The sequence below is a fragment of the Seriola lalandi genome, unplaced genomic scaffold (genome assembly GCF_002814215.2).
Source record: "Seriola lalandi dorsalis isolate HSWRI2012SDOR001 ecotype SW California unplaced genomic scaffold, Sedor1 jcf7180002054690, whole genome shotgun sequence".
NCBI classification, from domain to species: Eukaryota; Metazoa; Chordata; class Actinopteri; order Carangiformes; family Carangidae; genus Seriola; species Seriola lalandi.
In genome coordinates, this window is record NW_019525243.1 from 618508 (window position 1) to 630434 (window position 11927).

General features: G+C 30.2%; 1 protein-coding gene across 2 annotated transcripts; it reads left to right on the forward strand.

Annotated features, from left to right (window-relative positions):
* Positions 1 to 8337: 8337 nt before the first annotated feature.
* Positions 8338 to 10238, forward strand: LOC111667520 (lipid droplet assembly factor 1). 2 transcript variants are annotated; one of them, XM_023423246.2, is made up of 5 exons: positions 8338 to 8484; positions 8772 to 8887; positions 8981 to 9149; positions 9250 to 9395; positions 9586 to 10238. In XM_023423246.2, exons 2-5 carry the CDS (start codon positions 8789 to 8791, stop codon positions 9646 to 9648), a joined length of 477 nt encoding a protein of 158 aa, XP_023279014.1. In that variant the 5' UTR covers positions 8338 to 8484; positions 8772 to 8788; the 3' UTR covers positions 9649 to 10238. The 2 variants fall into 2 exon arrangements, with proteins under 2 accessions (XP_023279014.1, XP_023279015.1); XM_023423247.2 differs by having other exon boundaries at positions 8772 to 8875.
* The last annotated feature ends 1689 nt before the right edge of the window (positions 10239 to 11927 follow it).

Consider the following 11927-nt stretch of genomic DNA (forward strand, 5'->3'; position numbering starts at 1 on the left):
ATAGTATAGTATGGCATAAAAATGTGAAAAATGTCATATTATAGTATGGCATAAAAATGTCAAAAAAACAACATAGTATATTAAGGCATAAAAGGTCTTAAAAACCTCATAGTATGGCAATGAATACAACGAAATAGTATATTAAGGCTAAAAAAATGTCAAAAAATGTCATAGTATATTATGGCATAAAACGTCAAAAAAATATCATAGACTATTAAGGCATAAAAGGTCTTAAAAACCTCATAGTATGGTAAGGAATACAACAACATAGTATAGTTAGGGATAAAAATGCCGAAAAACGTCATAGTATAGTATGGCATAAAATTGTGAAAAATGTCATAGTATAGTATGGCATAAAATGTCAAAAAAACATCATACTATATTAAGGCATAGAATTGTGAAAAATGTCATAGTATAGTATGGCATAAAATGTCAAAAAAACATCATACTATATTAAGGCATAAAAGGTCATAAAAACGTCATAGTATGGTAAGGAATACAACGGCATAGTATAGTTAGGCATAAGAATGTCAAAAAATGTCATGGTATAGTATGGCATAAAATTGTGAAAAATGTCATAGTATAGTATGGCATAAAATGTCAAAAAACCTCATACTATATTAAGGCATAAAAGGTCATAAAAACGTCATAGTATGGCAATGAATACAACGACATAGTATATTAAGGCAAAAAAATGTCAAAAAATGTCATAGTATAGTATGGCAAAAAAATGTCAAAAAACATCATAGTACAGTAAGGCATAAAACAACATAGTATAGTATGGCAAAAATGCCATAAAAAGTAAAAAAAAAAATCATACTATATTAAGGCATAAAAGGTCATAAAAACGTCATATTATGGCAATGAATACAACAACATAGTATATTAAGGCAAAGAAATGTCAAAAAATGTCATAGTACACTAAGGAATACAACAATATAGTATAGGTAGGCAAAAAAATACCAAAAAACGTCATAGTATAGTATGGCAAAAAATTAATTAGTATAGTATGGCATAAAACGTCAAAAAAACATCATACTATATTAAGACATAAAAGGTCATAAAAACGTCATAGTATGGCAATGAATACAACGACATAGTATATTAAGGCAAAAAAAAGTCAAAAAATGTCATAGTACAGTAAGGAATACAACAACATAGTATAGTTAGGCATAAAAATGTCAAAAAATGTCATAGTATAGTATGGCAAAAAAAATGGCAAAAAACATCATAGTACAGTAAGGCATAAAACAACATAGTATAGTATGGCAAAAATGCCATAAAAAGTAAAAAAAAAAATCATACTATATTAAGGCATAAAAGGTCATAAAAACGTCATATTATGGCAATGAATACAACAACATAGTATATTAAGGCAAAGAAATGTCAAAAAATGTCATAGTACACTAAGGAATACAACAATATAGTATAGTTAGGCAAAAAAATACCAAAAAACGTCATAGTATAGTATGGCAAAAAATTAATTAGTATAGTATGGCATAAAACGTCAAAAAAACATCATACTATATTAAGACATAAAAGGTCATAAAAACGTCATAGTATGGCAATGAATACAACAACATAGTATAGTCAAGCAAAAAAAATGTCAAACAACGTCATAGTATAGTATGGCATAAAAATAAAAGTGTCATAGTATAGTATGGCATAAAATATCAAAAAAACATCATAGTATATTAAGGCATAAAAGGTCATATACATGTCATAGTATGGTAAGGTTTACATCAACATAGTATAGTTAGGCAAAAAAATGCCAAAAAAACGTCATATTATAGTATGGCATAAAATGTCAAAAATATCATAGTATAGAATGGCAAAAATGGCATAAAACATAAAAAAAATAATATTATATTAAGGCATAAAAGGTCATAAAAACGTCATAGTATGGCAATGAATACAACGACATAGTATATTAAGGCAAAAAAATGTCAAAAAACGTCATATTACAGTATGGCATAAAATGTCAAAAAAACAACATAGTATATTAAGGCAATAAAAACATCCTAGTATGGTAAGGAATACGTCATAGTATAGTATGGCATAAAAATGTGAAAAATGTCATATTATAGTATGGCATAAAAATGTCAAAAAAACATCATAGTATATTAAGGCATAAAAGGTCTTAAAAACCTCATAGTATGGCAATGAATACAACGAAATAGTATATTAAGGCAAGAAAATGTCAAAAAATGTCATAGTATAGTATGGCATAAAATGTCAAAAAAACATCATACTATATTAAGGCATAAAAGGTCATAAAAACGTCATAGTATGGTAAGGAATACAACAACATAGTATAGTTAGGAAAAAAAATGCCAAAAAACGTCATAGTATAGTATGGCATAAAAAGTGAAAAATGTCATAGTATAGTATGGCATAAAATGTCAAAAAACATCATAGTATATTAAGGCATAAAAGGTCATAAAAACATCATAGTATGGTAAGGAATACAACGAAATAGTATATTAAGGCTAAAAAAATGTCAAAAAATGTCATAGTATAGTATGGCATAAAAATTTGAAAAATGTCATAGTAAAGTATGGCATAAAATCATAGGTCAAAAAAACATCATAATATATTAAGGCATAAAAGGTCTTAAAAACCTAGCACAGTAAGGCATAAAATTGTCATGGTATAGTATTGCATAAAATATCAAAAGATCATCATAGTATATTAAGGCATAAAAGGTCATATACATGTCATAGTATGGTAAGGTTTACATCAACATAGTATAGTTAGGCAAAAAAATGCCAAAAAAACGTCACAGTATAGTATGGCATAAAAATGTCAAAAATGTCATAGTATAGTATGGCAAAAATGGCATAAAACGTCAAAAAAACATCATAGTATATTAAGGCATAAAAGGTCTTAAAAACCTCATAGAATGACAATGAATACAACGACATAGCATATTAAGGCAAAAAAATGTCAAAAAACGTCATATTATAGTATGGCATAAAATGTCAAAAATATCATAGTATAGAATGGCAAAAATGGCATAAAACATAAAAAAAAATAATACTATATTAAGGCATAAAAGGTCATAAAAACGTCATAGTATGGCAATGAATACAACGACATAGTATATTAAGGCAAAGAAATGTCAAAAAATGTCATAGTACACTAAGGAATACAACAATATGGTATAGTTAGGCAAAAAAATACCAAAAAACGTCATAGTATAGTATGGCATAAAAATGTCAAAAATGTCATAGTATAGTATGGCATAAAATGTCAAAAAAACATCATAGTATATTAAAGCATAAAATGTCTTAAAAACCTCATAGTATGGCAATGAATACAACGACATAGTATATTAAGTCATAAAAATGTCATAGTATAGTATGGCATAAAAATTTGAAAAATGTCATAGTATAGTATGGCATAAATTGTCAAAAAAACATCATAATATATTAGGCATAAAAGGTCTTAAAAACCTAGCACAGTAAGGCATAAAATTGTCATGGTATAGTATTGCATAAAATATCGAAAGATCATCATAGTATATTAAGGCATAAAAGGTCTTAAAACCCTCATAGTATGGCAATGAATATAACAACATAGTATATTAAGGCATAAAAATCTCAAAAAACATCATAGTACAGTATGGCAAAAAAAATGGCAAAAAACATCATAGTACAGTAAAGCATAAAAAAACATAGTATAGTATGGCATAAAACGTCTTAAAAACATCATAGTATATTAAGGCATAAAAGGTCATAAAAAGGTCATAGTATGGTAAGGAATAAAACACTATAGTATAGTAAGGCATAAAAATGCCAAAAAACCTTATAGTATAGTATGGCATAAAAATGCCTCCTTTATTCCTTCCTCTATAAAGTGCATGGACACTCTTTATTTGACCTCAGTCTGCAATTACACTCTGCTGGGTCTGTAGCCTGATCTTTTGCAAAGATGGTATTAAAAGACAAAAAGACAACTTGATGATTTTGTCAACTTTTTATTTTCAGATTTCCATCACAATAGTAAGTCATAAAACATCATTAAATCATCATAGTATAGTAAGGCTAAAACGACATAGTATAGTAGGGCATAAACATGTAGAAAAATGTCATAGTATAGTAAGGCATAAAACATCATTAAATCATCATAGTACAGTAAGGCTAAAACGACATAGTAAAGTAAGGCATATAAATGTCAAAAAAGTCAAAGAATATTAAGGCATAAAAGGTTATAAAAATGTCGTAGTATGATAAGGAATACAATAACATAGTATGGCATAAAGCGTCAAAAAAACATCATAGTATATTAAGGAATGAAAGGTCTTCAAAACCTCATAGTATGTCAATGAATACAATGACATAGTATATTAAGGCATAAAAATGTCAAAAAACGTCATAGTATAGTATGGCATAAAAATGTCATAGTATAGTATGGCATAAAACGTCAAAAAAATATCATAGACTATTAAGGCATAAAACGTCTTAAAAACCTCATAGTATGGTAAGGAATACAACAACATAGTATAGTTAGGGATAAAAATGCCGAAAAACGTCATAGTATAGTATGGCATAAAAATTTGAAAAATGTCATAGTATAGTATAGCATAAAATGTCAAAAAAACATCATACTATATTAAGGCATAAAAGGTCATAAAAACGTCATAGTATGGTAAGGAATACAACAACATAGTATAGTTAGGGATAAAAATGCCGAAAAATGTCATAGTATAGTATGGCATAAAAATGTCAAAAATGTCATAGTATAGTATGGCAAAAATGGCATAAAACGTCAAAAAAACATCATACTATATTAAGGCATAAAAGGTCATAAAAACGTCATAGTATGGCAATGAATACAACGACATAAAATATTAAGGCATAAAAATGTCAAAAAATGTCGTAGTATAGTATGGCATAAAACGTCAAAAAAATATCATAGACTATTAAGGCATAAAAGGTCTTAAAAACCTCATAGTATGGTAAGGAATACAACAACATAGTATAGTTAGGGATAAAAATGCCGAAAAACGTCATAGTATAGTATGGCATAAAAATTTGAAAAATGTCATAGTATAGTATGGCATAAAATGTCAAAAAAACATCATAGACTATTAAGGCATAAAAGGTCTTAAAAACCTCATAGTACGTTAAGGAATACAACAACATAGTATAGTATGGCATAAAAATTTGAAAAATGTCATGGTATAGCATTGCAAAAAATGAAATAGTATTGTATGGCACAAAATGTCAAAAAAACATCATACTATATTAAGGCATAAAAGGTCATAAAAATGTCATAGTACAGTAAGGAATACAACAACATAGTATAGTTAGGCAAAAAAAATGCCAAAAAACTACATAGTATATTATGGCATAAAAATGTGAAAAATGTCATAGTATAGTATGGCATAAAATGTCAAAAATGTCATAGGATAGTATGGCAAAAAACGTCATAGTATAGTATGGCATAAAACGTCAAAAAAACATCATACTATACTAAGACATAAAAGGTCATAAAAACATCGTAGTATTGCAATGAATACAACAACATAGTATAGTATGGCAAAAAAAAAAAAAAGCCAAAAAACGTCATAGTATAGTATGGCATAAAATGTAAAAAAAAAATCATAGTACATTAAGGCATAAAAGATCATAAAAACGTCATAGTATGGTAAGGAATACAACGTCATAGTATAGTATAGCATAAAAATTTGAAAAATGTCATAGTATAGTATGGCATAAAATGTCAAAAATGTCATAGTATAGTATGGCAAAAATGGCATAAAACGTCAAAAAAACACCATACTATATTAAGGCATAAAAGGTCATAAAAACGTCATAGTATGGCAATGAATACAACGACATTGTATATTAAGGCAAAAAAAAAAGCCAAAAAACGACATAGTATAGTATGGCATAAAATGTAAAAAAAAACATCATAGTATATTAAGGCATAAAAGGTCTTAAAAACCTCATAGTATGGCAATGAATACAACGACATAGTATATTAAGTCATAAAAATATCATATTATAGTATGGCATAAAAGTGTGAAAAATGTCATAGTATAGTATGGCATAAAATGTCAAAAAAATATCATAGACTATTAAGGCATAAAAGGTCTTAAAAACTTCATAGTATGGTAAGGAATACAACAACATAGTATAGTTAGGGATAAAAATGCCGAAAAATGTCATAGTATAGTATAGCAAAAAAATGTGAAAAATGTCATAGTATAGTATGGCATAAAATGTCAAGAAAACATCATACTATATTAAGGCATAAAAGGTCTTAAAAACCTCATGGTATGGCAATGAATACAACAACATAGTATATTAAGTCATAAAAATGTCAAAAAATGTCATAATATAGTATAGCAAAAAAATGACAAAAAACATAGTACAGTAAGGCATAAAACAACATAGTATAGTATGGCATAAAACGTCAAAAAAACATCATAGTATATTAAGGCGTAAAAGGTCATAAAAACATCATAGTATAGTACGGAATACAACAACATTGTATAGTGTCGCATAAAAATGTGAAAAACATCATAGTATAGTATGGAATCCAACAACATAGTATAGCAAGGCATAAAACGCCAAAAAACATCAAAGTATATTAAGGCGTAAAAGGTCATAAAAACATCATAGTATAGTATGGAATCCAACGACATTGTATAGTAAGGCATAAAAATGCTAAAAAACGTCATAGTATAGTATGGCATAAACATATCAAAAACGTCATAGTATAGTATGGCATAAAGTTTCAAAAAAACATCATAGTATATTAAGGAATAAAAGGTCTTCAAAACCTCATAGTATGTCAATGAATACAACGAAATAGTATATTAAGGCATAAAAATGTCAAAAAACCTCATAGTATAGTATGGCATAAAAATGTCAAAAATCTCATAGTATAGTATGGCATAAAACGTCAAAAAAACCTCATAGTATATTAAGGCATAAAGGGTCTTAAAAACGTCATAGTATGGCAATGAATACAACGACATAAAATATTAAGGCATAAAAATCTCAAAAAATGTCATAGTATAATAAGGCATAAAATGTCAAAAAAGGTAATTGTATTGTAAGGCATAAAAGATCATAAAAACGTCATAGTATGGTAAGGAATAAAACAACATAGTATACTAAGGTATAGAAATGCCAAAAAACCTCATAGTATAGCATAAGAATGCCTCCTTTATTCCTTTCTCTATAAAGTGCATGGACACTCTTTATTTGACCTCAGTCTGCAGTTAGACTCTGTTGGGACTGTAGCCTGATCTTTTGCAAAGATGGTATTGAAAGACACAGAGATAACTTAATTTCATATTTCCATCACAATAGTAAGACATAAAACATCATTAAATCATCATAGTATAGAAAGGCATAAAACAACATAGTAAAGTAAGGCATATAAATGTAAAAAAACATCATAGTATATTCAGGCATAAACATGTCTAAAAATGTAATAGTAAAGTATGGCATAAAACATCATTAAATCATCATAGTACAGTAAGGCATAAAATTGTCATGGTATAGTATGGCATAAAATGTAAAAAAAAATCATAGTATATTAAGACATAAAAGGTAATAAAAACATCATTGTATGGTAAGGAATACAACGACATAGTATCGTTAGGCATAAAAATACCAAAAAACGCCATAGTATAGTATGGCATAAAACGTCAAAAAAATATCATAGTATATTAAGGCATAAAAGTTCTTAAAAAGCTCATAGTATGGCAATGAATACAATGACATAGTATATTAAGGCAAAAAAATGTCAAAAAATGTCATAGTATAGTATGGCAAAAAAATGGCAAAAACCTCATATTATGGCAATGAATACAATGTCATAGTCTAGTTGGGCATAAATATGCCAAAAAACATCATAGTATAGTATGGCCTAAAAATTTCAAAAATGTCATAGTATAATGTGGCATAAAACATCAAAAAAACTCCAATGAATAACTATATTATTTCCATAAGTACAAAAATGAATGAAATGATAAATAGATAAATAAATCAATAGTTGAACACAATATATATTCAATATTTACATACTTCTGATTAACTGTGCACATTACTTATTTATTTATTTATTTATTTATTTATTTATTCTGTTCTCTAAAGCCCTCCTTCTATGTCTTGTAGAGTGAAATCAGACATTTTCTGAAATGTAGATTCAGTTTTCCAGTAAATAAGAGGACATTTCAAATGAATATAATTTGGTCTCACAGTGTCATATGCAGTGGTGTTCTGCAACATAATTGGCAAACAGCAGATGGCAGCAATAATATCTACAAGTGATTTAGAGTCTCTCTTCTAGGAATCCAGAAGAAGAAGAAGGGGGAGGAAGAAAAGGAGGAAGAAGGTGTGTGTTTAAAAAGGGTGTGTTGCAGCTGCTGTTAGAGTATTTGAGGCAACCTACAGGACACAGTTTCAGAAGTTGTGAGCAGACCTTTGCTGAGAATCACTCCAGGTTTACGACATTGGTCAGGTTTGTACTGTTCAACTAAACTTTTTTTTAAAAAGTACAACTAAGTATTATCTGGTAAGTTTTGGCAGCTGAGCTCAAGGACCGCTGCTGGCTAGTGAACTAAGAGCTAAGTCTTCTGTTACAGTCATTGAGGTTACAGTGAATCTATTCTGTGTGCCAACTTTTTTATTAAAATGTAAATGAAAATCTGCTCCAACAAGCTGTAAATTAGTGTTGCTGGATTTAGTTTTAACCAGTACATCAGTGGTGGGATTTTACCAGTCAGAATGACCAAGTTTTATTTACAGTTGGGTACGGTGTGGAGATGCAGAACAACAGCAGTGTGACTAACTTTCAGCAGCTGCAGGAAAGATGGACCACCCTGCTGAACCGCCTTCATGATGACCCAAAGGTAACCCAAAATGTAATCCCCTGCATCTGTTACCATAAATCTTAGTGTTTTTTTTCTTTTATTTTCTCAATTTCCTCACAGCTGAATGACAAGTGTCTTTTCCAGGTAACACAGGTAATGGAGACGAGGCTCGGGCAGTACCTCAGCAGCCATCCTGTCTTAGCTCTCACAGTGATGGTGTTCGGTGTTATGGCTGCACTGCCTGTTGGACTTTTCCTCGTTTTTGCTCTTGTGACCATTATTATGTCAGCATTAGGTTTTATTTTCTTTGAGGGTAGGTGTACTCATGTCAAATTCAGCCTTTGCATTGTAATGTTTTGTGACACTGCACCTCACAGCCACACACCTGAAATCTTTTTCACTGTCTCCTCCAGTGTTCCTGTTGTTTGTGGGAGGGTTGACTCTGCTGTGTGTGCTCTCTGGCCTCGCCTTCTTCGCTGTTATGGTTTCAGTCATCTTTAATGTTTTTTATATCACCATCTTCAACATCCTCAACTACTATGACCCACGACTGACAAAGGTAATGTACTGCAGACTCAGCTCTAGTTATTTTATTATATACAGTATGTAATGCCCGAACATAATCTCTTCCACAGTAGTAGTATATATACACACGTTCATATTACTTACACTGACACTGTATCACAAGGAACTATTAAATGTTTAGACACTATTATTTATGTCATTCTCTTCTCCTTTATTCCCATCAGCAACATAAAGTCCAGGGGAAGGAGAATAATTGTGAATCCTCAAAACTGAAGGAAATGCAGTAGCTCTCTTCGTCTTCTCTCAACTTTCATCTATAGTTTACAGAAAGCTTAAATCAGCGCTGCTGAAGCTTGATGGTTGGGATTCAGAGAACACAGATGCTTGAATATATGGTGGCTTGAGTCTAGGATCTTCTGTTGTAACAGATTTTCTAAGCACAAAGACTGGTGGTTACTGTATGCGTAAAACCTAAATATTGAAATGAAAAGTGTTATTATCTTCATATATAGTGCAATAGTTATATAATGTCTACAACAGCCAATGGCCTGTAATCTAATTTTTGAACTGCCTAATTATCCAAATACAGACGCCTTGATATATGTCTGATCTGTGTATATTCTAAATGCACAGATCTTGGAATGGCAGCTCTTTTCTATCACTAAAGGAAAAACTCTGTTGTTGAATATGGTTTTCAGTCTGAAAATGCCTTTATATTTATGAATGTTTGCATTTGCATTTTGATATTTAATGTTTGTGCCTCTTAGGCAGTGAAGATGCACTACACTATACTGTTACATGTCTTTGTTTGCTGTTACCTGGAAAAGAACAACCTGCATTTGTAAAACAGTATGAATAAAAGCTCATTAGAATGAAAGTTTGCTCTGGTCTTCTGTCCAAACAAGAGATCCTGCATGTCTGACTCTATTTATATCTCCCTACTCTATCAGTGTGGTATGATTAACTACAAATGTTTCCATACAAAAGAATCTCCCATGTATTACAAAGAACTTTAGAGGAGACTCCCTCACAACTGAAACATATTCCTGTGGGCCTTCTTGTAGAGCTATATGGAAAGGAGTTTGTCTGCTTAATTTGATTGAATGTGCATGTTGCTTCCCTTTAAAATGTATTTAATACATAAAATAATATGCCCATAATAAAAATTTCAAGTTTTTTCCACAAAAAAAGTTTACACTGATCACAAATTATTAAAACGTGTACTCCAGTAAAAATCCAGAATCTATGAAAATGCATTTTCGTAAGAGTCAAGATTTAAGATGAGCACAGAGCAACTTTCCTCCAGCAGATGAATGTGAAAACAACTTCCTCGTGTCAAACTGCACATACATCGTTCTGCACAGTGAAGATCAAACATCCAAGTAAAATACATTTTTGAGTGAAGGTGGCCTTAAATAAAGCTGCACTTGTACTCATCAGTGCTTACATTATATCAATAATCACACAGCAACACTGGAGGGTGATTTTCATAAAATCTTTAATGGAGGTGATATCATGCACAAAGAAAAAAAAAAAAATCACATAAAAAGTTGAAATAATCCTTTAGGAATGGCAAATTTGAAAAGGTTGAAGTTAACATGAGGCCTTTAATAGAAATCTACCCATTGAACACCATGACAATCTCTACTCACTTACTGAGCAGCATAATGTTCACACTCCAGACAGTTAAACGACCAAGATGTCACAACCAGTCAAAGTGCTGGAGGATTCTCATGTCAAATATCTGCACACTTCTCATCCTGGTACGATAAGTGTAATCGTCGTTCAGTCATTCATTATTGCTTTGTGTCAGTGATTTCAGCCTTGACAAGCCACTGTCGGAACGTGTTCATGCCTTTGTTACTGGGGTACAGTAATGACAGAAACAAAGTCTGTGCTGTATCTACATCCAAAATGTGATGTAGCATTGTTTTAAGATTGTATGAAATCTATATTAAAGCTGAAGGACAATTGATGCATTTTAGCTTCTTCGATACACTAAGCTGAAAAAAGAAAAAAAAAAAGCACATGGAAAATTGAATTCCAAATGAGATACCCACATTTGAAGATACCGACACCTATGACAAAAAGACTGCTGGCGTTAAAGTTAGGTATTTTATGGTTTATATCTTAAACTGAATGAGTTGTACATACAAAAAAGTTTTGATTTTTAGAAGAGAGAAAATCTTTTTTAAATGTTGTCTAGAGTGATTTCAGAAAGCATGTTTTTACAAAAATGATGTGTGTCCTCTTTAAAATGTTTTCATGAGAGGCTACATGTGTTACAGCATATGCAAACAATGATTAAGATTTAAAAAAAAAAAAATCATTAAACCAAAAAAATACTGTGAGAAAATGGACATAATCCTCATGAGGCACTCAGAAACATTACTCTTTATCTCACTCTTTAATAAGACTGTACATTTGTGCATTTCATTACCTAGTCAAACAAGGTACTTCTCAGAGTCGACCCTATTTGTGACATTATAAAAATAAGAAATAAAAAAAATAAGCGTATACACCTCACATGTAAAAAAAAAAAAAAAAAAAAAAAAAAAAAAAAAAA

Excerpts from the sequence above, each read along its gene's own strand:
- LOC111667520 (XM_023423246.2), top strand. The coding sequence starts at position 8,789 with ATGCAGAACAACAGCAGTGTGACTAACTTTCAGCAGCTGCAGGAAAGA. Across the intron at positions 8,888-8,980 it reads ACCCAAAGGTAACCCAAAAT|GTAACACAGGTAATGGAGAC; the intron begins GTAATCCCCTGC and ends TGTCTTTTCCAG. Across the intron at positions 9,396-9,585 it reads ATGACCCACGACTGACAAAG|CAACATAAAGTCCAGGGGAA; the intron begins GTAATGTACTGC and ends TATTCCCATCAG.